The sequence below is a fragment of the Coregonus lavaretus genome (assembly GCF_964263955.1).
Source record: "Coregonus lavaretus genome assembly, contig: HAP1_SCAFFOLD_1844, whole genome shotgun sequence".
Classification (NCBI taxonomy): Eukaryota; Metazoa; Chordata; class Actinopteri; order Salmoniformes; family Salmonidae; genus Coregonus; species Coregonus lavaretus.
Window position 1 is genome coordinate 19,031 of NW_028156379.1, and position 27,542 is coordinate 46,572.

At 41.6% G+C, this 27,542-nt stretch overlaps 1 protein-coding gene across 1 annotated transcript in view; it reads right to left on the minus strand.

Moving 5' to 3' along the window:
• The window catches only part of LOC311126423 (NT-3 growth factor receptor), a gene marked incomplete at its 5' end in the record, with an annotated part of 45,982 nt that extends 19,024 nt beyond the window's left edge, over window positions 1–26,958 (minus strand). The window contains 2 exons of the mRNA XM_084200425.1: window positions 8,800–8,930; window positions 26,770–26,958. Of these exons, the coding sequence (XP_084056551.1) occupies window positions 8,800–8,930; window positions 26,770–26,958 (320 nt within the window). The remainder of the gene's footprint in view (window positions 1–8,799; window positions 8,931–26,769) is intronic.
• Between the last annotated feature and the right edge of the window lie 584 nt (window positions 26,959–27,542).

Genomic DNA, 27,542 nt, shown 5'->3' on the forward strand with positions numbered 1-27,542 from the left:
CACATTTGTGGCCTGCTGGAGGTCATTTTGCAGGGCTCTGGCAGTGCTCATCCTGCTCCTCCTTGCACAAAGGCGGAGGTAGCAGTCCTGCTGCTGGGTTGTTGCCCTCCTACGGCCTCCTCCATGTCTCCTGATGTACTGGCCTGTCTCCTGGTAGCGCCTCCATGCTCTGGACACTACGCTGACAGACACAGCAAACCTTCTTGCCACAGCTCGCATTGATGTGCCATCCTGGATGAGCTGCACTACCTGAGCCACTTGTGTGGGTTGTAGACTCCGTCTCATGCTACCACTAGAGTGAAAGCACCGCCAGCATTCAAAAGTGACCAAAACATCAGCCAGGAAGCATAGGAACTGAGAAGTGGTCTGTGGTCACCACCTGCAAAACCAGTCCTTTATTGGGGGTGTCTTGCTAATTGCCTATAATTTCCACAAGTTGTCTATTCCATTTGCACAACAGCATGTGAAATGTATTGTCAATCAGTGTTGCTTCCTAAGTGGACAGTTTGATTTCACAGAAGTGTGATTGACTTGGAGTTACATTGTGTTGTTTAAGTGTTCCCTTTATTTTTTTGAGCAGTGTATATACAGTTGAGTCTGAGGTTTACATACACTTAGGTTGGAGTCATTAAAACTTTTCATTTTCTTGTTAACAAAATATAGTTTTGGCAAGTTGGTTAGGACATCTACTTTGTGCATGACACAAGTAATTTTTCCAACAATTGTTTACAGACAGATTATTTCACTTATAATTCACTGTATCACAATTCCAGTGGGTCAGAAGTTTACATACACTAAGTTGACTGTGCTTTTAAACAGCTTGGAAAATTCCAGCTAATTGACATAATTTGAGGTGTACATTACATTTTAGTCATTTAGCAGACGCTCTTATCTTTTTTTAATGTTTTTTTTTTTTTTTTATGTTTTTTTTTTCTCATACTGGCCCCCCGTGGGAATCGAACCCACAACCCTGGCGTTGCAAACGCCATGCTCTACATCCCTGCCGGCCATTCCCTCCCCTACCCTGGACGACTTGTGCGCCGCCCCATGGGTCTCCCGGTCGTGGCCGGCTACGACAGAGCCTGGGTTTGAACCAGGATCTCTAGTGGCACAGCTAGCACTGCGATGCAGTGCCTTAGACCACTGCACCACTCGGGAGAGGTATTGGAGTGGCCTGTGGATGTATTTCAAGGCCTACTTTCAAACTCAGTGTCTCTTTGCTTGACATTATGGGAAAATCAAAATAAATCAGCCAAGACCTCAGAAAAAAATTTGTAGACCTACACAAGTCTGGTTCATCCTTGGGAGCAATTTCCAAACGCCTGAAGGTACCACGTTCATCTGTACAAATAATAGTACGCAAGTATAAACACCATGGGACCACGCAGCCATCATACCGCTCAGGAAGGAGACGCGTTCTGTCTCCTAGAGATGAACGTACTTTGGTGCGAAAAGTGCAAATCAATCCCAGAACAACAGCAAAGGACCTTGTGAAGATGCTACAGGAAACAGGTGCAAAAGTATCTATATCCACAGTAAAACGAGTCCTATATCGACATAACCTGAAAGGCCGCTCAGCAAGGAAGAAGCCACTGCTCCAAAACCGCCATAAAAAAGCCAGACGACGGTTTGCAACTGCACATGTGGACAAAGATCATACTTTTTGGAGAAATGTCCTCTGGTCTGATGAAACAAAAATAAAACTGTTTGGCCATACTGACCGTCGTTATGTTTGGAGGAAAAAGGGGGTTGCTTGCAAGCTGAAGAACACATTTTACATTACATTTACATTACATTTTAGTCATTTAGCAGACGCTCTTATCCAGAGCAACTTACAGTTAGTGTGTGCATACATTATTTTATTATTTTTCATACTGGCCCCCCGTGGGAATCGAACCCACAACCCTGCCGTTGCAACACCATGCTCTACCAACTGAGCTACATCCCTGCCGGCCATTCCCTCCCCTACCCTGGACGACACTGGGCCAATTGTGCGCCGGCCCATGGGTCTCCCGGTTGAGCCTGGATTCTGGATTCCTACGACAGAGCCTGGATTCAAACCAGGATCTCTAGTGCCTTAGACCACTGCGCCACTCGGGAGATACCATCCCAAACGTGAAGCACGGGGGTGGCAGCATCATGCTGTGGGGGTGCTTTGCTGCAGGAGGGACTGGTGCACTTCACAAAATAGATGGCATCATGAGGAAGGAAAATTATGTGGATATATTGAAGCAACATCTCAAGACATCAGTCAGGAAGTTAAAGCTTGGTCTCAAATAGGTCTTCCAAATGGACAACGACCCCAAGCATACTTCCAAAGTTGTGGCAAAATGGCTTAAGGACAACAAAGTCCTTAAGTGGTGATCCTAACTGACCTAAGACATGGAATGTTTTTATGTATTTGGCTAAGGTGTATGTAAACTTCCGACTTCAACTGTAAACAGAAAAATTATCACAATGAGTTTGCTGCGGCCACTTAGGTCATGGCCAGACCTAGTTAAAGCTTGGTCGCAAATGGGTCAATGACCCCAAGCATACTTCCAAAGTAGTGGCAAAATGTCTTAAAGACAACAAAGTCAAGGTATTGGAGTGGCCATCACAAAGCTCTGACCTCAATCCTATAGAAAATGTGTGGGAAAGCGTGTGCGAGCAAGGAGGCCTACAAACCTGACTCATTTACACCAGCTCTGTCAGGAGGAATGGGCCAAAATTCACCCAACTTATTGTGGGAAGCTTGTGGAAGGCTACCCGAAACGTTTGACCCAAGTTAAACAATTTAAAGGCAATGCTACCAAAAACTAGTTGAGTGTATGTAAACTTCTGACCCACTGGGAATGTGATGAAAGAAATAAAAGCTTAAATAAATCATTCTCTCTACTATTATTCTGACATTTCACATTCTTAAAATAAAGTGGTGATCCTAACTGACCTAAAACAGGGAATGGTTACTAGGATTAAATGTCAGGAATTGTGAAAAACTGAGTTTAAATGTATTTGGCTAAGGTGTATGTAAACTTCCGACTTCAACTGTATATATTCCGGACTCTGACATTGCTCCTTCTGATATTGCTCCTTCTGATATTTCTTAATTTCTATTTTTTGGGGAGGTGGGGGATTATGTGTGTATTGTTTTGCTAGATATTACTGCACTGTTGAAGCTAGAAACATAAGCATTTCGCTGCACCTGCGATAACACCTACAAATCTGTCTACAAGACCAATAAACTTTGATTTCATTTTATTTATCTCCTAAATTAATGGAAAATATTTGATAACTGGGAGATTAGTTATATTTCTCAAAGAAACTGAAGAAAGAAATTAATAATTGGGCTTCCTAACAATGAACCGTAGATAAACACTAACATCCAAACACACACACACACACACACACACACACAGTCTTGTATAGCTAACCTTGTGGAAACACACAATTCAGTCCCATTCAAAATCCTATTTTCCCTAACCCCTAACCCAACCCTAACCCTAACCCGTACTCTTACGCTAACCCTAACCCAAAAACCTAACCTTAACCCTAAACCTAAACATAGCTCCTAACTTTAAAACTAACCCTAGCTCCTAACCTTTACCCTTAGCATAATTCTAACCTTAACACTAATTCTAACCTTAACCCTAAACCACCTAGAAATAGCATCTGACCTCGTGGGGACTAACAAAATGTCCCCAGCTGGTCAAATGTTTGTTTGTTTACTATTCTTGTGGGGACAACTGGTCCCCACAAGAATAGTTAAACACGTCCACACACACACACACACACACACACACACACACACACACACACACACACACAATAACCTGGCTGGTGCGAACAGAACAGAGACAGGGTAATAAATGGAGCAGGGGAGGTAAAGCATTGTAATCTTCCCATTTGAGGAGCAGAACATGAAATAAACATTTCTCTGACAGGTTGTCACAATGACCCGGCAAACCTCATAGATTTACAGAAGCAGATCATTTAGTTATTTACTTCATTATGTGTCCCATATACACAGTCTGACATTTCATTATAGAGCTGTGATAAGAGATGTGCGTGCCTCACCAGATCTAGACGTTGTGGTTGCCTACCATATTGGCTCAGAGTTATGGTATCATTATCGACAAGCTTATCGGCTGGAAATAAACCCCCTTCCTAAATTCCCACCTATGAAATAGTTGGCATTTACACTCAATGTCTTGTCTCCCTCTGATCCACCAACTGTAAAAGGTAGGATTAGCTCCTTATTGCATCTGGGACGACTGCCAAGCAGTAACTCCTGGGTGCTTTTCCATAAAATGTTTTATTTATTTTGTAGCTAAAACTAATGTTCGGAACTAAAATTACTTTTTTCCGGAGATGTTGACGATACAATCCTCCACTTATGTAAAGTCCGCAACAACAACACCACAGCTAAAACATAATAATTCATAGCATTCTTAACACACTATTAATTGCATATAATTAACATTGCCTTACTGTATGAAATTATTTGACAGATAGTTATATATAGGCAATATACTGTATATAGGCGATATATGATTCAACAATGATAGATATCATTGATCACAAGGTTGATCACAAGGTTTTGCTAATGTTTTATACAATTTTGAATTCAAATCAAATCAAATTTTATTTGCCACATGCGCCGAATACAACAGGTGTAAACATTACCGTGAAATGCTTACTTACAGCCCTTAACAAACAATGCATTTATTTCTTAATAAAAAAGTAAAATAAAACAACAACAACAAAAAGTGTTGAGAAAAAAAGAGCAGAAGTAAAATAAAATAACAGTAGGGAGGCTATATACAGGGGGGTACCGGTGCAGAGTCAATGTGCGGGGGCACCTGGCTAGTTGAGGTAGTTGAGGTAATATGTACATGTGGGTAGATATTCCACATATAGATATTCCCTTATATCACAAATGCAGAGGGGAATTAGAATGGATGGCAGTGCCCATGGACAGATGGCAAGGCATCCATCCCCATCCTCCCGGATGCTTATGACCCCTGTGCTGCAGTAGAGTGCTGTGTCCTCAGAGTCCACCTGAATATACAGGACATACTAGAGAGCCGACACACAGACAAAACAGCTTTACTGGTAGTGTCCTAGAATTGTAGACCTACACATATATATTCTGACATTCCATTATAACCTATATATAACATAAGATGAAATATAAGTAGCTATGTTGCTGTGGCGCTTACGTTGCAATCTTACCTAACATGAAATACAACCTACAATGGTAAAAAACAACAGCATACACGCCTGTATATTTGTACAGCATCTATTTCAATAGGATCCACTCTGGTGACTGGGGATGTGAAGAAAAGGAAGAAAGAAAAAGCAAGTCAAAAGAAAGCCAGCTCAGTGTTGCCTCCATTATTCATAATCAAAGCATCTGTGGAGTAGAACATTTTGGGAGATGATCTAACATCCCTCACAGACAGCCTGATTTCTCCAGCTGCAGTCTGTCTCTGTAAGGTTGGCCTCTTTCCCCTGCCTCTGCACTGTGGCTCCCTCCACACTATCATGGCTAACATCATTCCATGGATGAGCGCCTTGATGAAGAGTGATGGTGACAAGAGGGAAATAGTGATGAATGTGCCACTTGTCTCCAACCATCATAGTGTGACCCCTCCTCCAGCAGCTGATCTAGGTACCTTTGTATGACCTTTGAACTTTAATATCCTCAACCAGTGTCATGTTAGAGGTGAAATTTGCATTTGAACCCGAGGTTACAATCGTAATCTTTACATGAAATGTAATAAATTAAGCGCAACAATTACTGACAGTCACTTCTCATTTCAAGGAGATTGTGACAGTATGACCCACTGTGTTTCAGGATGGATTTGACACAGTGATGTTATGTGACCAGCTACCAATATCTTGTGATGATTTTAACTGGAAAAAATATATTTTATGAGAATACTGTATCTCTTTTTGCACTAACAACTTAAAAAGGTCCAATACACCCATTTTGATCTCAATATTAATAGTACATTACTGTGATTGTTTTGACCTGGTTCCTCCTCTTGACAGCCAACACAGCTGCTATCTACATATGGGTTTCACCTCGCTGTGAAAGGAAGACTCTCTCTGCCACCCTCCCTCACAACCAACCATTCACATTATGCAGGCCCACACCAGCCACACCACCTCCACAGTATTCACCTTGCTTTCTCCTATTGTCCACAATACTGAGTCGATTCCAGTCAACTTTGTGAGCTGCCATTCATAGGTCTATAGATGAATAAGCAAACCCAAAGCAATGTTTGGGGTTGAGAAGTTCATTTTATTAGGGATTTTTTGAGAAGCTTGTCTTTCTAGTTTCTGGGAATCATATAGACAGAGCAGTGGTGTGGTTTTTATTGAAATATAGCCTATGTCTCTTGAGATTGTATTGACCTCAACATAATTCAAGCAATATCAGTTTACCATTATTTAGTTACGGCTATCTTGAGGTTGATATTTAATTAGTTAGTTTCACCCCGTTGGTCAATGATACAGATGCTGAACTATTGAAACTGCTCTCCTTCAGATTACAAACGGTTTCTGTAATGTTCTGTTTCTCAACCATAATCCTCCAGTTCTTCAGTCTAATTGTAAAACCTTTAAGATATATTATCAGTGTTACATACTAGTTATAAGCAGCACCGTAGACACATCTAGTTACAGTATATGATCTCTGTTATTGTATCAAATCTAGGCTAATTCTCTTTTAAGTATCAAAGCGAGTTCAAGAAATCTTGAAAAAGCATCCCTAAAAGTGTCAACAGTGCACTTGGCAGATTGTTTTCAATTAAAATGGTCAAAAAGAAACAAAAACAGCTTCTTAGCAAAGAGCAATTTCTCAAACAAGAATTTTGCTAGTTCTGTCTGGGAGTGGTCTGAGTGGGGAGGGGAAAACTGAAAACTAGATGTTATTGCCAGAGAGGTTTGGAACTCTCTTTCTTAATGGTCTATTAACTAATTTACCGCCTGGTGATGTTACTCCATCCCACCAAAACAGGCTGACATTTTTGCAGATCTTTTCAAATAACACTAAAAGGGCATTATCATAATTTTCACAATGTCACAGTATTATTCCAATCTCATAGGGTGTAAATATATATAATACACAGGAAAATCTAGTTTGACTGCACTGGGCCTTTAAAATGGATGTTGTTATAAACAGGTGTCTGCATCAACTAGGGCTGATAAAACACAATCCCAATAGACCTGATTAACCTTGAAGCTGTGAAAATCTATACCCTTGTAATAATGGGTTGTAAATGTGTGAACAAACATAATAGGTAAACAAGCTGTTTGGTGGCTACCACCTCAGTTATGCCCCAACTGCAATCCAGGAGCAGTCCTCTAAAGTCACATAAATATTGATCGCTGAACATTCAACGCCTCCATTCTCTCTGTGTACCATTGTAACAAGGTACACCATATGGCCCTGGTTGAATGACAGATCTTACTGCTGCCATCAAACCCACTGAGACCTATTTAGGATCAGGAGATCTATGATCACCCTTAAGCCTCACTAACAAGCAGCTATATTTTAACATGCCTCCCATGACAGCCACATTTATTTATTTTTAAAGCTAAGGGAATCACTGAATAAGTCATATTTATAAAGGACCCTGACAAAACGCCATTCATTTGATCAATATCCTTGGCTCAGAGGATTATTATAATTTTTTTAACATATATTTTGGTTAATTGCTCAGCACTAGTGTGTGTGTGTGTGTGTGTGTGTGTGTGTGTGTGTGTGTGTGTGTGTGTGTGTGTGTGTGTATGTGTGTGTGTGTGTGTGTGTGTGTGTGTGTGTTAGTGAAGAGGCGAACCCAGATGGTTAATGCCCACCAGTTGTACATAATGCTCATAGTTGTTTGTTCCAGCTACCAGTCTGTTATACAGTTAATGCTACAGTTCATTAGCCTTTTATTTCATATTGAGCACCATTGAGCTTAATTCCAACAGTGAAGCTTTAGCTAAAAGTGACACAAAAAATCTTGACACAAAAGTTGATATTGAAGTCAGCCATAATGACCTGTACAGCATGTAAAACATGTTTAATATTGTGTTAAGTGAACCTGCTAATGAGGTATATAGCTATGAACGTGACTTCCAGGGGGAAATGTTCTCACCTATTAGTCAGCTGCTGCAGTCACCCTGCCCCAGTATCCAAAAAAGGTCTAAATACAAAATGCCTCTTCGGCACCTCAAATGTACTGAGCTGTTGTAGACTTCCGATCTGAGCGTGGCAGTAATGAGTGATTTATATCGGAGGTGCCGAATATGATTTTTTTCCGGTTGCTAGGGAGTAAATTAAGATAGTTGCTCAGCGAATCTCCATATTTGGCGAGTAACAAACATATTTTGACATCATAACACTTGCAGAGCTGTCTAATGGGAGTTTGAATCTGAGCTGCCTGTGCGTTAGAGAGGAGACACGTCATACTCATCATCGACATCTCTAACGCACAGATACTGGGGCACTGTCACCTCATATTGGAGCCTCATACACTCAGTCTGATATGAGACAACCAACATGGTACTCATAGTGACCTCAATGATCATTAGTATGATTATCGATCTACACTACAGCAAAAAAACACATTTTTATCGATCCAAGTTTCCAAATCCTTCTTGTTGAGGCACCTGCCCATGGCAGGTGTGGTGGCCCCAAGAGACGTTCAAGGATCAAGTTAATACAGTTCAGACACTGAGCGCTGAGGGGCCCTGACCTCTGTGAGGGGTCTGCTGTAACTGGAAAGTGAGGTGGCCCTGTGTAACTGAGAGATCATCTCTTACCTTGACAGCCACCAGCATCTTGTCCTTGGTGGGGCTGAGGTTATAGCACTCTGCCAGGAACACCTTCCCAAAGGCCCCTTCTCCCAGCTCCCGCTTCAGAATGATGTCCCGACGTTTTATGTGCTGCACGTCTGTAGATGGAGATGGGGGGGCCAGAGCGCGAGAGAGAGAGAGAGAGAGAGAGAGAGAGAGAGAGAGAGAGAGAGAGAGAGAGAGAGAGAGAGAGAGAGAGAGAGAGAGAGAGAGAGAGAGAGAGAGAGAGACATGGTTTAAGTGGTCAGCAGTTCCAGGAGCAACAAACCATCAGTGTTTCTGACAGAATTAGGGGCAAGTGTTAAGTGATGGTTCACTGATGGGACTGGTATGTCTTAAATCCTGCTATGAAGCCTCAGTGGATCTAATGATGAGGTTAGATTAATTGGCTACAGGCATACAGAACACAGCCATAAGACCTGCTGTGGAGCTATAGAGGGTTAGAAGAGATGTGAGGGTAAAACACATGTGTTTGTTACTTACTTACAGCATCCATAAATATACCACAATTAGAAAATGTCCATTGCCCTGTAATGATATAACATATTAGAACCTGCACACCATAGCAACTGCAGTGAGGAAATGTTAATTCCGTTCCCAACCAGTAGGATGCAATGCTTCAAAGTCAAAATGACCCCTTCCCCTTCCAAAAATAAAATAAAGCGATCATAATAATCCAAGCAAACCTGGAAAATGTCAGCAACCTGTCTGCAACCTGTACACTGTGGTAAAATTCTGATGAAATCACAGTTTACAGCCAGTATTAGTCCTTAATCTCAGTGCGTTCCACCTGTTCTGAGTGGCTGAAAGCTGCCTGCTTGGGGAAGTGTGGCTTCCATATGGCAAGTCACAGCAGCAGCTGGTATTTACTCAAAACAAAGGTTCGGATGAGCTGCTGTCCAACACCAATACCCACTACTGTCCAAGGACCAGCCCAGTACGATACCACAGATCCCCCCTGCAGGACTAGGGCAGAGCAGAGAGATAGGTACATACTGAGGCATTGGATGGACAGAGCTCGTATTACTATTGGTTGGCACAAACAAGGCATTTCCCTTATGAAGCACCAGAGGAATAGTAGCTACAATGCAATGAGCACAATCAACGCAATAACAAATTAATAACAGCATGATAGCGCTGCAAATATTTATGCTTGAACTGCGACCATAGGTAATCTTAAAAACATGTTTGATAATGGTTTGCACTGGACTGAGATTTTTTTTTACATCTGCAAACCCACACAAATATCGGTAATCTAATTAGATAACATTTATTTAATAAGGATCCAGAAATAAATCATTGTTTTTGTTCTCTGTAATTGCTTCTTTTATCCTCTGCCTTCTCAATTTCCAAGAAAGACAGTGATAGGTTTACAATTAGCAGGTAGCTATGGGTATGCTGGAAGGTGTGCTGTCTATCCACACAAAGCAATTAAGGAAGTTACAAATAGCTTGGGCTAATTTTCTCATTACCACAGCGGTTGTGGTGCATTCACCTCTCTGTTTATGTGGGCGAGGGCACCCATTCAGGGAGTTTACCCTCACTGGGCCTTATCTCTCTCAGTGTGGCCCAGCAGCACAGATCACACAGCTGGGATAGAACAGGACACAGTCTTCATCCTAATTAGGCTGCTTTGCTTTGGCAGAGCAGATGTTGACTCCACTGCGCTGAAAATGACAGAAGAGCAAACTAGAGCTGATTTGGTTTCAAATGTTTGCAAATCGTTGGTATTTGATTGGGAATATAGTTACCACAGCAATTCTCTCTGTCTCTGTCTCTGTCTCTGTCTCTGTCTCTGTCTCTGTCTCTGTCTCTGTCTCTCTCTCTCTCCAGTAGACCACAAATGACAGCATTTCATTCAGTCCAATCACTGGTACTTGACTTCTGGATGATTACTTTATGCAAATGCTGCTGTTTTCGGGGGTGACTTTTCATAAAAAGTGACTTCTCATTATATGAACTCTGTTTAACATATTTGAGTTCAAACACAATTGTACAGTAGAGTAAACACAGGTGTCAAATACATACCAAATCTTTAATCTATCAGTAAAAGGCTGTACTTTGAGTACTTTGTAATAGATTCTGCTGTGAACATCACATAGACCCAAATCTTCACTGGAGAAAACAGTTCATTTTACTACCCTTTGGGTTGGGAACTAAAATAGGAAGATGCCACAGTAAACTGAAGCAATATCTGCATGTTCCCTGACCCAGTCCTCAGATGTAAAGTCCCCTAACCTTCCTGTATTAATCAGTGTTTAGGTTAGTAGCGATGTAATCAGATAGGGATTTACTTCCCTCTAAAGCCTTTTTCACACTGCAGGCCTTAATGCTCAAATCTGTTTTGTTTTTCAAATCTGTTTCCAAACAGCAAGTTACAAGTGACCAAATCGGATTTGTGTGTGTTCAGACAGCAGTCATTTGCTGACATGGCTACGCTAGTTGTCATAGTAATGACGGGTATACAGTGGGGCAAAAAAGTATTTAGTCAGCCACCAATTGTGCAAGTTCTCCCACTTAAAAAGATGAGAGAGGCCTGTAATTTTCATCATAGGTACACATCAACTATGACAGACAAATTGAGATTTTTTTTCCCAGAAAATCACATTGTAGGATTTTTTATGAATTTATTTGCAAATTATGGTGGAAAATAAGTATTTGGTCACCTACAAACAAGCAAGATTTCTGGCTCTCACAGACCTGTAACTTCTTCTTTAAGAGGCTCCTCTGTCCTCCACTCGTTACCTGTATTAATGGCACCTGTTTGAACTTGTTATCAGTATAAATGACACCTGTCCACAACCTCAAACAGTCACACTCCAAACTCCACTATGGCCAAGACCAAAGAGCTGTCAAAGGACACCAGAAACAACATTGTAGACCTGCACCAGGCTGGGAAGACTGAATATGCAATAGGTAAGCAGCTTGGTTTGAAGAAATCAACTGTGGGAGCAATTATTAGGAAATGGAAGACATACAAGACCACTGATAATCTCCCTCGATCTGGGGCTCCACGCAAGATCTCACCCCGTGGGGTCAAAATGATCACAAGAACGGTGAGCAAAAATCCCAGAAACACACGGGGGGACGTATTGAATTACCTGCAGAGAGCTGGGACCAAAGTAACAAAGCCTACCATCAGTAACACACTATGCCGCCAGGGACTCAAATCCTGCAGTGCCAGATGTGTCCCCCTGCTTAAGCCAGTACATGTCCAGGCCCGTCTGAAGTTTGCTAGAGTGCATTTGGATGATCCAGAAGAGGATTGGGAGAATGTCATATGGTCAGATGAAACCAAAATAGAACTTTTTGGTAAAAACTCAACTCGTTGTGTTTGGAGGACAAAGAATGCTGAGTTGCATCCAAAGAACACCATACCTACTGTGAAGCATGGGGGTGGAAACATCATGCTTTGGGGCTGTTTTTCTGCAAAGGGACCAGGACGACTGATCCGTGTAAAGGAAAGAATGAATGGGGTCATGTATCATGAGATTTTGAGTGAAAACCTCCTTCCATCAGCAAGGGCATTGAAGATGAAACGTGGCTGGGTCTTTCAGCATGACAATGATCCCAACCACACCGCCCGGGCAACGAAGGAGTGGCTTCGTAAGAAGCATTTCAATGTCCTGGAGTGGCCTAGCCAGTCTCCAGATCTCAACCCCATAGAAAATCTTTGGAGGGAGTTGAAAGTCCGTGTTGCCCAGCGACAGCCCCAAAACATCACTGCTCTAGAGGAGATCTGCATGGAGGAATGGGCCAAAATACCAGCAACAGTGTGTGAAAACCTTGTGAAGACTTACAGAAAACGTTTGACCTGTGTCATTGCCAACAAAGGGTATATAACAATGTATTGAGAAACTTTTGTTATTGACCAAATACTTATTTTCCACCATAATTTGCAAATAAATTCATTAAAAATCCTACAACGTGATTTTCTGGATTTTTTTTTCTCATTTTGTCTATCATAGTTGACGTGTACCTATGACGAAAATTACAGGCCTCTCTCATCTTTTTAAGTGGGAGAACTTGCACAATTGGTGGCTGACTAAATACTTTTTTCCCCCACTGTATGTGCAGTGGTGTAGGCTGATTGGTGGTGGTGCTTGTGCTTCCTATCAGGCAGAAGTTATCTAGCGACCAAGCGAAGGTGACAACAATGCCTGCCATGGATGTTTCCCAGTTGCTTTGAATGATCAAAATCATAGGGTAAGAACACTTTTAAAGCCTCAAAGGATATATCCAACTTTCAAAACAAGTCCTTTTTGGTTTGCCACAGAAGTCAACTAGCTAGCTAGGTAGCTGTTTACCGTTCTAGCACATTCCCTAATGTTTGTAAACAATTAACAAGCTAGTTAGCTACCACACTGTCAACAGAGTAGCTAGCAAGCAACAAGATATGCCAAATAAGTCTAAACACCACTTGACTGCAAATAAATCAGATTTGACCGTTCAGACAAGTCGCATGGCCAGGAATCAGATTTGTATCTGATTTCAAACCACCTTTGTAGGTGGTTTGAAATGTGGCTTGAAATATCCGATTCCATGTGCCTTTTGGCTGTTCAGACTGAAGGAAAAATAACAGATTCTAATCGGATATGCAAAGAAATATTGATTTGAGTCACTTCAAACTGCCAATGTGAACAAAGCTTAAAAGCTTCTATAATGCCCCCCTCAACATACCTCCATTACATGTACAAACAGAAGTGAAGCATTTCATTCAGTCCAATCACTGGCCCTTGACAATCTGACAATCTGACACTAACTGTAAGTCGCTCTGGATAAGAGCGTCTGCTAAATGACTAAAATGTAAAAAATGTGAAGAAGGCGCAACAGCGCCTCTTCAACTTCAGGAGGCTGAAGAAATTTGGCTTGGCCCCTAAGACCCTCACAAACTTTTACAGATGCACAATTGAGAGTATCCTGTCAGGCTGTATCACCGCCTGGTACGACAACTGCACCGCCCGCAACCGCAGGGCTCTCCAGAGGGTGGTGCGGTCTGCCCAACGCATCACCGGGGGCACACTGCCTACCCTCCAGGACACCTACAGCACCCGATGTCACAGTAAAGCCAAAAAGATCATCAAGGACATCAACCACCCGAGCCAAGGTCTGTTCACCCCACTACCATCCAGAAGGCGAGGTCAGTACAGGTGCATCAAAACTGGGACCGAGAGACCATCAGACTGTTAAATAGCCATCTAGGCGGCTACCACCCGGTTGCACCTTAGAGGCTGCTGCCCTATATACATAGACATGGAATCACTGGTCACTTTAATAATGGAACACTAGTCACTTTAATAATGTTTACACACTGCTTTACTAATTTCATATGTATATACTGTATTCTATTTTACTGTGTTTTAGTCAATGCCACTCCGACATTGCTCGTCCTAATATATATATATATTTCTTAATTCCATTCTTTTACTTTTAGATTTGAGTGTATTGTTGTGATTTGTTAGATACTATTGCACTGTTGGAGCTAGGAACATAAGCATTTCACTACACCCGCAATAACATTTGATTTGATTTGTACTACTCCTAGCAAGACCTTTACTCCTCTCTCTAAAAATGTTCCCTATGGGTGTCCCACACACACACACAGTACCTCGTCTTCTATTCTTCACAATGCTGTTTCTATGATACCTGTTCTAACAGTTCTCTCACACAACCTAGTGTTTGCCTCCTCGTAATATTTATTGAAACAGAGACATACACAACAACATTACATGAGCAAACCAGATGCATTTGAGGATACATTAATGTATCTATGCCGTTAGATGTACTTAAACAATTAAGAGATGTTTATCTATTCAGATAATTCACAGGAAGAGAAAAAAATACAAATAAACCATTGCCTGCTGAGCTGACTCATGTTGAATTAGTGTTAGAAATGTCTGTCTCCCCTCAGTGGCTAGACCGTATCAAGTTCATATGCACAACATGTGCAAAACAGGTGCCCTGAAGTTATTAGTAATATGGGATGGGGGAGTGTGTGCTGCTTGCCAGCGAGGTTAATGGCTGGCTCTGTGTACTGGTGTAATGAAAACAGTGTGGGAATGCGGAGAGAGGACACAGCCTGCATGGCAGATGGTGCCCCAAAATGAGTGTTTGAGGGGATCCCGGAAAGTACCGGCCTGTCTGTTAGTCTGTAAACACCCTTGCACCATTCTCAGACTTTTACACCTCACACACAGAAGACACTGTTCTACAGAGCAGAGCACCTTCTCCTCCTCTTATACATTTACATTTACATTTTAGTCATTTAGCAGACGCTCTTATTCAGAGCGACTTACAGTTAGTGAGTGCATACATTTTCATATACCTCCCCCTCACACCTAGCACTCTCCTCTCACACCTCCCACACGCATCACTCCCCTGCTCCTCTCACAAACAAATACAAAAAATGCAAATGAGGGCCGTGGCCATAAAAGGCTCCAATCTCTGAATCTCTCCATGCGAGTCATCCACAGGGCTCTCACCTGAATCCCAGTGTCACCTTACGTGGTTGCCTTGCCTCATCTTTATCTGATTATTTTTCTCTTATGCAGACGAGTAGAATGAATCTCTATCAGCACATTTCCTCCACAGGCTCTGCCAGACACTGGCTGATACATAATGTAGAGCACGCTCTCTCTCTTTCAGAGCAACACATTTCTCCAGGTGCTTTGACTGAGGGGATGTTGAAGAACACTACAGCAAACAGAGGGATGCAGAGCATGAAGTAGGAAAACAAAACAAAAAACACTACAGAAATAAAGCACTCAACAACACGTCAGAGGCGTGCACTGCGGTTGCTATAGATTTTGTAACCGTACATCTATGGTTTGCAAATGGACAGTATATTTACACTAGGATTTGTTCATGTTGCTTTGTTCCACACACAATAGGCATATGTATACAAACTGCACAATATCGTCAAACATAGCACATAGAAGCTACAAATGCTGAGTTCAAATGAATTCGACCTTCCAACGCTTCTACACCCAACTTCGTGGTGAGCCCAGGGCCTTGCCTCCATAATGTGAAACCAGATGCAGAGAAGAGATAGACAGCTTATTCACATATGGAAACATCTATCATATTCTTATGTTGGTGTTGACAGAAGGAGAGATCAAGGAGAGACAGACACACAGAGAGAGGATATCATACTCGGTTGATTCTGGGAAAGTGTGTTGTGTCAGAAAGTCCTGAAGGGAAACAAAAGGCAGGGCAATTCATGACTGCCATTGAAACCTGGATGCTGAACAGCACTGTCAGTAAACATGACAATCACATGAATAAGGAATGAGCTTTAAAGCATGAGCAGTGGTGTGTGAAAAATAAGTCTCATTGTGTCTGGAGAGGCTTGCGAGGAAGGAAGCAGCAAGCTTCACTTCAGGGCTTTACCACCATCCAAGGTTGGTTGGAGGATTGTACTGTAGCCGCGGTGTACGCATGAAGAGGGCCGAACATAAGGAGCAGCTGGAGTCAGTGCCAATCCTCTCAGGAAGGCTCCTCACATAACAAAACAGGCCATGAGGAAGCCAAGAGAGCACAGAGAGAGATTCAGACTCAGTTCAAATGTGTTCTGAGTAGCAGGAGGAATGACTAATACAGGTACTCAAACTCTTTCAAACTCTGACTTGAATTTACTTTGGAGTGAACCAGCAGCACTCAGGGTCTGGGCTTGGAACTGGTTCAGGGAACAGAACAGAAAACTGGAAAATAACAAAACAAATTGAGGAACAGAACCATAACCGAGAACGAAAGTGATCTATACTGTTCCGGAATAGAACCAATATTTTAAAAGGAACCGGTTAATAACGTTATTTTCCGTTCTGTAAAAAAAATTCCAGCCCCCACAAAAAATGCTACAAAGTGCCAACACAAAGCCAACTCACTGAAGTTCAAAGACATTCAAAGTTCCTTCATAGAAACCACTCCTCTGTAGGTATAATTATGTGGGCCTAATTCAGATAATGCACTTCATACCCAGCATTGTCCTCACCCGCAAAATTTCAGTCGCATGTCGCACCCTACACTACACTTATCTGTCCAATGCCTATAGCTTGCCCGCTCCATAGCAAGCTGCTCTATCCATTGGTGAAATAATTAAATGTCGAGCTAAATGTAAAAAATATATAGATTTCAGAGGTTTAAAAAGGAACAGAAAGGAATGATATAAACCTTTACTTTTTTGGTTCAAACCAGTTCAGAACTTTATTTTGCTAGTCAGAACAGTGGAATGGAACTAAAAAATAATGGTTCTGTTCAGTACAAAATGATTGGAAAATTATTTTGGTTCCAACCTCTGCTTAGGTGAAATTGGATGACCTCAAGTGCAGATGTTGGGGAGATAAATCTGAGTTCAATTGTGCGAGTCTAAATGTTTTGGGGCTGAAACAACCATCATCCTTTTTTTATGCTAGAGACTCTACACGCAGTCTGTGTTGCAGAGACTTTACACACAGTGTGTCATCAAAGTAAGGTGAGTGTACAAACCACATATATCATCTTCTGATACGAATGCTATAATTTGACTTCAACAAATCTTTCTTTGGGAAGAAAGAATGGCCAACTACCCATCACTTATCGGAACTACTTTACATTTACATTACATTTTAGTCATTTAGCAGACGCTCTTATCCAGAGGGACTTTCACATGTGACTTAAGTATAGGAAAGCATAGATTTCCTCAATGGAAAACTAGTTTGGTTAATGTGAAATATACTGAATATATTCCACTCCAAAACATGCTTCTGTCGTCTGTTTGATTTGTCAATATAGAGCCTGTACTCTCTGTCAGTATGTGAAGCATTTGTTTTTTTTTCATTTAGATTTTATTGGCAAATTAAAATGTTGAAACACTCCCCTGACTCTAACCATTATTACACTGTTATTGAGACACTATCAAGGTCATATTAACTTTCTGACTCCAGTCCTGCAGCAGACGTTGCATCCATGGATGGATACAGTAGCATAGCAGGAGGTGGAGCGCAGAGCAAGGTTAGATTCTGCAGTGTGATGACCGTTCCGCCACTGAGTTGCAATTAGAATGCTTTTAATGAGTTGGGAGACTCACATTTGCATACATATAGCTACGTTAAGTATTCACTTCAAGGAAGAAATTAGAGGAAGAAAAAAATAATCAATGGATTAAGCAAGTAATGCATACCCAACAAGTGATGAGATTTTTGATCTGTTGATCATATTACTGTATGTTCAGTAACGAATGTGAAAAGGGCTTCAACTGTGATGGATACTACATATGACTACTCTCATTTTATTATAATAAATGTCCTACAAACATGTTTATTTTCTAAAGAGGATAGTTGTTTACTACAAGATAACCCTGAACTCCTATGTTCATCCTTAAATGGAGCTATAAAAATAGCCATGGTTATCTGGACGATGGGGCTCCTTGGGTGTTGTTTTGGGCCTAAATCCAACTGATGAAGACATAGATGGATGAGGGAAGAGGCCGCGACACCTAGCTATGGGTCATGGAGCAGGGTTAAAGCCAATCTCTGATATTGATTGCATCTGGACAAAACTCATGTTTTGCTCATGATCTCTGTGTAGGGGACAGCCATCAGTCAACTGTTGCCGTGGGAAGAGAAGATGGTATCTGTTCTGTAGTGGTGGAGCAGAGGGCTAACAGGGGCTAACATTTAGTATCTGGTTCTGAATACTGTTCTTATCACCTTGCAACAGAAAATGACTTGTCTACATAAAAGGAGATTAAGTGATTAAGTGATTGAGTGATTGAGTGAGTGAGTGAGTAGGTGAGTGAGTGAGTGAGTGAGTGAGTGAGTGAGTGAGTGAGTGAGTGAGTGAGTGAGTGAATGTTACTAAATCTTTCTCACATAGTAATTATTTTTTGTTTTACTTCTTGGTAACCTTTGCCATTGCTACCATTCCCTACATACAGCCAAGTCTTTGACTTTGAGGTGATTTGAAATACTTCTGGCCTGAAGCTCTTCAAGTGATTACTTGAATAAATCCATTTAGACAACAGCTCTGCACTAGCCATATCTTCATTTAATCACTGAATATATTACATCTGCTCATTATGAAAGGCTAGAAAAATAAAACCAAGCTGGCAGATGATATAACCTATTTCATTAAAACACTGGGCAGAATGCTAAAACAAAGAGGTTGTCTGAAGAGGTAAAAGTCGGAGCCAGATCTGGATGGGCCTTGCCAAGGGACATGTCCTCTGTCACCTGCCTTTTTGTCACTAATAAGGATTAATTTCCCACAGATTTTCCACCTGCAGGTGATGGGAAGAAATCCAGCCGACCACAAGGTGTGCTCCTCCTATCAGACCTCTCTCTCCCTGCACTTCGACTGACTGTCCTGCAGCTCAGTAAATAGCTGGTAGTAGAGAGGGGGAGCATTCTGACAGAGGGTACAGGCTGTGACCATAGAGACAGCCATGATTAATATTTCAAGTAAATTCACATTTAATCAAATTAGTTCCTTGATTAATGAAGTGAATGTCAATCTAACTGCAGATTCTGAGCTTGTTGATGCATTCATTCATCATTTATCTCTTCAAGTTAAATATTTGTGCATTTCGGTGAAAAGATACATAATGAAGACATTTCCTATTCTTACAAAGTAACTGTATGTAGGTAAATGTACACTGAACAAAAATATAAACGCAACATGCAACAATTTCGAAGATTGTACTGAGTTACAGTTCATATAAGGAAACCAGTCAATTGAAATGAATTCATTAGGTCCTAATCTATGGATTTCACAAAAAAAGGTAGGGGCGTGGATCAGAAAACCAATAAATATCTGGTGTGACCACCATTTGCCTCATGCAGCGTGACACATCTCCTTCGCATAGAGTTGATTAGGCTGTTGATTGTGGCCTGTGGAATGTTATCCCACTCCTCTTCAATGGCTGTGCAAAGTTGCTGGATATTGGCGGGAAACTGGAACATGCTGTCGTACACGTCGATCCAGAGCATCCCAAACATGCTCAATGGGTGACATGTCTTGTGAGTATGCAGGCCATGGAAGAACTGGGACATTTTCAGCTTCCAGGAAATGTGTAAAGGTCCTTGTGACATGGGCCCTGCATTATCATGCTGAAACATGAGGTAATGGAGGCAGATGAATGGCACGACAATGGGCCTCAGGATCTCGTCACGGTATCTCTGTGCATTCAAATTGCCATCGATAAAATGCTATTGTGTTCATTGTCCGTAGCTTATGCCTGCCCATACCATAACCCCTCCACCACCATGGGGCACTCTGTTCACAACGTTGACATCAGCAAACCGCTCCCCCACACAACGCCATACATGCTGCCATCTGCCCGGTACAGTTGAAACCGGGATTCATCAGTGAAGAGCAAACTTCTCCAGCGTGCCAGTCTTAACCACTGAAGTTGGTTAAGACGCCAAACTGCGGTCAAGTCAAGACCCTGGTGAGGACGACGAGCACGCAGATGAGCTTCCCTGAGACTGTTTCATCAGCTGTCCGGGTGGCTGATCTCAGACGAACCCGCAGGTGGTTACACGTCGTCTGCTGTTGTGAGGCCGGTTGGACGTACTGCCAAATTCTCTAAAACGATGTTGGAGGCGGCTTATGGGAGACTATTGAACATGAAATTCTCTGGTGGACATTCCCGCAGTCAGCATGCCAATTGCACGCTCCCTCAAAACTTGAGACATCTGTGGCATTATGTTGTGTGACAAAACTGCACATTTTAGAGTGGCCTTTTATTGTCCCCTGCACAAGGTGCAACTGTATAATGATCATGCTATTTAATCAGCTTCTTGATATGCCACACCTGTCAGGTGGATGGATTATCTTGGCAAAGGAGAAATGCTCACTAACAGGGATGTAAACACATTTTTGCACACATTTTGAGATAAATAAGCTTTTTGTGCGTATTGAACATTTCGGGGATCTTTTATTTCAGCTCATGAGACATGGGACCAACACTTTACATCTATATCTGGTATTAAATATAAACCACAGAAATATCTGTAAAGCTGACAGATGAAATATCAACGAAAGCCACAAGTACGTGTGTGACACTGGATGAAGCCATTGGATTTACTGTTGCAGTCGGAGTAAATAGAAATATCAGTGATTATAACCACACAAGGTGATTTCCATGATGGACCTGATTCTTCATCAGCCGCGGTATTAGACTGGCTGAGGGGAACGCTGTGATTTATGCTCAGAGAAAATAACGACAGCACCCTCGGGGCCATGAATTTCTACTAGAACTCGCTCTTGCTGTAAATACGTATTAAAAAGCCCTGGAGTGAGCTGGGTAAGGTTTGCTGTCGTCTCTGCTAAGAGAAAAGTTAGCATCTTGTTAGTGACATCTTTTGTCTACAGAGAGCTCAAGTGTGTCTGTTATCTTTATTATATCAGAATACATCCATTATCAAAAACAGACAAAGTGATATGACTTATCACAAACCGAAATGAAACATATTTTCAATATGATAGTCCTGTACTATAACTGTTTGAAGAACATTATACCCACTTGCACTAAAAGAGGATGATATATGACAATTGCAACAACAACAAAAAACAGGTAATACAGTTCATTAAGACATCAAGCATTTAAAAAAAGTAATTTCACTGTGAATTTCACTGCTCTGTTGACGACGGCAGTCAAAAGTGTGTAAATTCTCATTGCTTTCTACTCCTCTGATCTCTTGAAGGAAAGAAACCCCATTGTCAGTGCCGTTTGAAGGAAAGTCAAAGAGGATAAAGTAGGTCTCGGTTTTTCCTCTCTGTTCATTGATTGGTTGAATATATCTCATTGCCTACTTAAAGTCCATAAGGTCAGCTTTATCCGAGCAGTGTTTCTCTGAGTGTCTGTCTGTTTTGGGTATTTCATATTGAACAGTCAATGCCATGTACACTATATAGCACAAAGTGTCATGAAGGGCATTTTTTTCTTCATTTTCATCCCCATCTGATTTGGATCCTGGAGTACTATATAATGAATGATAAAAATACTAAATCTTTATGATATTTTGTTATACAAAGCCATCACATGCAGAGATACACAGTAAGACACACAGATTAACAGTCACACACACACACACACACACACACACGAGACGCTGATGGATTGGCTTAAAAGATTCATGCAATGTATAATGTATAACTCCTGCAATTTATTTTTCAGGACTAAATGTGATTTCCTTTTCTCTCATTGGGTCTCCCTTCTGAACCCTGCAAGCCCAGGGAGTATGGACTATATTGAAGGTGTGTGTGTGTGTGTGTGTGTGTGTGTGTGTGTGTGTGCATGCGTGCATGCACGTGTGTGTGACTGCAGGGGCTGGTGTGTGAGCTGTAGACCACTCATTTAGATAAACATAGCCCTGTTAGTTTTGATGAGAACCGTGGCTGCAGGAGAGTGCCAGTAACTAATCTTTACCCAGAACTTATAAATTGACATCACGTACTGTAGCATGTGCACCGTCTTACATGACCAATTCTGCTGCTTTACACGCCATTCATGATGCGCTTCTCTCTCCACAGCCACCAGGCACTACTTGATTGTGTATCAGATGGAACAACGGATATTGGCTTTGCTTGCCTCTGTGTCCCTCTATAATTTTTCATCCATTTATCTTTTTTCTCAAAGATTCACGGAAATGTGAACAATTAGTGTCTCGAGAGGATCTGGACCTTTACAACATTTAGTATTGATCCAATTACAGGTGTGATCTCCACTGAGTGTACAAAACATTAGGAACACCTGCCCTTTCCATGACATAGACTGACCAGGTGAGTCCAGGTGAAAGCTATGATCCCTTATTGATGTCACCTGTTAAATCCACTTCAATCAGTGTAGATGAAGGGGGGAGACAGGTTAAATAAATATTTTTAAGCCTTGAGACAATTGAGACATGGATTGTGTATGTGTAACATTCGGAGGGTGAATGGGCAAGACAAAAAATTGAATTGCCTTTGAAAGGGGTAATAGTAGTAGTTACCTGGCACACCGGTTTGAGTGTGTCAAGAACTGCAACGCTTCTGGGTTTTTCATGCTCAACAGTTTCCTGTGTGTATCAAGAATGGTCCACCACCCAAAGAACAATCATCCAACTTGACACAACTGTGAGAAGCATTGGAGTCAACATGGGGCAGCATCCCTGTGGAACGCTTTCGACACCTTGTAGAGTCCATGCCCCAACGAATTGAGGCTGTTCTGAGGGCAAAAGGTGGTGCAACTCAATATTAGGAAGGTGTTCCTAATGTTTTGTACACTTAGTGTACATTTTCCATGCCAGGTCAGATATAAACGTAGCCTGCTGCTACAGAGTAATATCACATTCTGTAGCCTAACAGCAAAGGAATGGGTGGTAACATTGAGATACAGTGCCCTCCGTAATTATTGGGACAGTGAAGCATTTTTATTATTTTGGCTCTATACTCTAAAGGTTTGGATTTGAAATCAAACAATGACTATGAAGACTGTCATCTTTCATTTGTGGGTATTTTAATCCATATCGGGTGAACCGTTTAGAAATTACAGCACTTTTTGTACATAGTGCCCCCATTTTAGGGGAGCACAAGTATTGGGACAAATTCACTTATATATGTATTAAAGTAGTAAAAAGTTAAATATTTGGTCACATATTCATAGCACACAATGACTACATCAAGCTTGTGATTATCTGTTTGTTTTGGTTGTGTTTCAGATTATTTTGTGCCCAATAGAAATGAATGGTTAATAAAAAGACTTGTACATTAACATGGATGCTACCATGATTACGGATAATCCTGAACAAATCGTGAATAATGATGAGTGAGAAAGTTACAGATGCAAAAATATCATACCCCCATTACAATAACAGGGGAGGTTAGCATTTTTGTGGGGGGTTTGATATTTGTGCGTCCATAACTTTCTCACTCAAATTAAAACAGACAGTCTGCACTTTAACTTCATAGTCATTGTTTGATTTCAAATCCAAAGTTTTGAAGTACAGTGCATTCGGGAAATAATTCAGACCTCTTGACTTTTTCAACATTTTCTTACGTTACAGCGTTATTCTAAAATTGTTTTTTCCCCCTCATCAATCTACACAAAATAGCCCAAAATGACAAAATAAAAACAGGTTTTTAGAAATTTTAGCAAATGTATTAAGAATAAAAAAAATATTTAAAAAATGTACATAAGTATTCAGACCATTTACTCAGTACTTTGTTGAAGCACCTTTGGCAGCGATTAAAGCCTTGAGTCTTCTTGGGTATAACGCTACAAGCTTGGCACACCTATATTTGGGGGGTTTCTCCCATTCTTCTCTGCAGATCCTCTCAAGCTCTGCCAGGTTGTATGGGGAGCGTCGCTGGACAGCTATTTTCAGGTCTCTCCAGAGACGTTAGATCGGGTTCAAGTCTGGGCTCTGGCTGGGCCACTCAAGGACATTCAGAGACTTGCCCCAAAGCCCCTACTGCGTTGTCTTGGCTGTGTGCTTAGGGTCGTTGTCCTGTTGGAAGGTGAACCTTCGCCCCAGTCTGAGGTCCTGAGTGCTCTGGATCAGGTTTTCATCAAGGATCTCTCTGTACTTTGCACAGTTCATCTTTCACTCGATCCTGACTAGTCTCCCAGTCCCTGCTGCTGAAAAACTTCACCACAGCATGATGCTGCCACCACCATGCTTCACCGTAGGGATGGTGCCAGGTTTCCTCCAGACGTGACGCTTGGCATACAGGCCAAAGAGTTCAATCTTGGTCTCATCTGACCAGAGAATCTTGTTTCTCATGGTCTGAGAGTCTTTACGTGCCTTTTGGCAAACTCCAAGCGGGCTGTCATGTGCCTTTGACTGAGGAGTGGCTTCCTTCTGGTCACGCATAAAGGCCTGATTGGTGGATTGCTGCAGAGATAGTTGTCCTTCTGGAAGGTTCTCCCATCTCCACAGAGGAACCCATCAGGTTCTTGGTCACCTCCCTGACCAATGCCCTTCTCCCCGGATTGCTCAGTTTGGCGGGGCGGACAGCTCTAGGAAGAGTCTTGGTGGTTCCAAACTAAGCATGATGGAGGCCACTGTGTTCTTGGGGACCTTCAATGCTGCAGAAATGTTTTGGTACCCTTCCCCAGATCCGTGCCTCGACACAATCTTGTCTCGGAGCTCTACGGACAATTCCTTCGACCTCATGGCTTGGTTTTTGCTCTGACATGAACTGTCAACTGTGGGACCTTATATAGACAGGTGTGTGTCTTTCCAAATCATGTCCAATCAATTGAATTTACCACAAGTGGACTCCAATCAAGTTGTAGAAACATCTCAAGGATGATAAATGTAAACAGGATGCACCTGAGCTCAATTTTGTGTCTCATAGCAAAGGATCTGAATACTTACGTAAATGTGATATTTCTGTTTTTTTTAACAAATAAAAAAACAAACATGTTTTCACTTCATCATTATAGGGTATTGTTTGTAGATTGATGAGGAAAAAGTTTTAGAATAAGGTTGTAACGTAACAAAATGTGGAAAAAAGTCAAGGGGTCAGAATACTTTCCGAATGCACTCTACACAGCCAAAATAAGTAAAAATGCTTCAATGTCCCAATAATTATGGAAGGCACTGCATATAAAATGTTGTGCTATTACATGGCCAATGAGACCTCCTAAATGGCTAGTGCATAACACAGCACTGAAAGCACCTGCAGAACAATTAAGCCCTCAGCTACAAATTCCCTACAAAACTCACTATTTTTCAGATAGAGACATACAGTAATTCCAATCAGTCTTTATGGGGAGACACTCAACCACATCTGTGTTAAAGAAAAAGATGGAGCAGAGATCAAAGCCTTTAATCAATACACAACTCTTGGAACGATAAAAGGAAAACCAATTCATTAGGAAAAAAGAGAACTGCGAATAGAAATCTAAGAGGGGGAAAGTCAATGTGAGAGACTGCACAGCATTAGTTAACGTAATCAGCTGCTCTGAAGTCTTCTTCAAGGGATATGAAAATGGGAACATTACTGGGGGTTCAACTTCAAAATAAATCCAATAGGAGCAATATTTAGGAACAAACAAAAAGTATTTAGAGTTAAGTGGCGATAAGGAGTTGCTTGGATACACACAACATGGACAATGAGTGAATTTAGCAGCCAGTATAGTCTGCGTTCAGATACAGCTTTCTGGAACCCATGAGAGGATGAGTCATCAGACACCATCTTTAGAGGCAGATAAATTAAGCCGATTTGACAAAGCTCACTCATTTAAGGAATAATTCCTATACAAGAGAGCCAGTGGAAATGGTTACACTGCAGTGCAGTGTGTAGAGGTAGGGAATAAAGGACATAAATACTGTACATCTGTGGAAAGGCAGTAAATCCAATTCTGAATCATGGTTATGAAGCGGATCATAGAAAGAGCAGCATGGAACTACCTGCAGAGAGTAAACAATACCTTTAAATCCCAAAGAATGAAACATTCCCAGATTAGGAAGGATTAAGGCAACATGGAAAATTAAAGGAAACTCACAGGGCCTCATAAGGCAGTCTTACATATATTTTACATTTTACCACAAGTGGACTCCAATCAAGTTGTAGAAACATCTCAAGGATGATCAATATGATTTAAGTATGATTTTATCTATATCTTATTAATAAATGTATGTGACAAATGTAATAAAAATGGTCACACCTACAGTGAAATATATTGTGCTGCTTCTCTCTGATATAAAACAAATCATTTTAAGGTAGGCCTAAATTATTTATTTCTGTTTGAAGGGGTACAGAGGGCATTTTGGGCCTTGGGCTAACACTAGCCCATGTTGATAGGAACATATTTTACATTTTACATTTTAGTCATTTAGCAGACGCTCTTATCCAGAGCGACTTACAGTTAGTGAGTGCATACATATATATATATTTTTTTTTTCATACATACATACATAGGGTTGATAAGAACGACTGTGAATGTCAACAGAGCTGATGTGTACTCACAGGTAGCAGGCTTGTTACAGTTGTGTCCATGTCTGAAGTACTGCGGGTTCTCAATGACAGGGATACGGGTCATCCCAATGACCACAGCGTCTGGCCCAGCGTCTAGGGTACAGGGGGTGATGATGCCATGGTTGACATGGTGAAGAGGGCTGGCCGAGTCTTCCTCACCACTGATCACTGCTACGGGTCCTGTGAGAAGGAGGGAGGGAGAAAAGAGAAGATGACTTTATTGTCCAATGTGTATGAATGTCCAAAGTCTTTTGTATTCTGCTTCTCTTCTGAGAGAGCAAGAGCGAGAGAGCGAGAGAGAGAGAGAGCGAGAGAGCGAGAGAGCGAGGAGAGAGAGAGAGAGAGAGAGAGAGAGAGAGAGAGAGAGAGAGGGAGAGAGAGAGAGAGAGAGAGAGAAGGAGAGAGAGAGGAGAGAGAGAGGAGAGAGAGAAAAAACGAGCGAGAGAGGAGAGAGAAAAAACGAGCGAGAGAGAAAGAGAGAAAAAGAGAAAGAGGGAAAGAGAGCGAGAGAGAGAGAAAGCGAGAATGAGAGAGAGAGAGAAGGAGAGCGAGAGAAGGAGAGAGAGAGAGAGAGAGAGAGAGAGAGAGAGAGCCATCAGGCAGAGGTCTGCCACCATACTAAAGATGATGCATTTTAATCAAAATAGACTGCAGGAGGATAAATAATTTATTAATATGTCTGAAAGCAATAAGCATGCAGACTAATTTGTCAGTATAAGAATGATCTCTGTACGGCTCAGCTCGGCTGCCCTCAGAACGCTTTA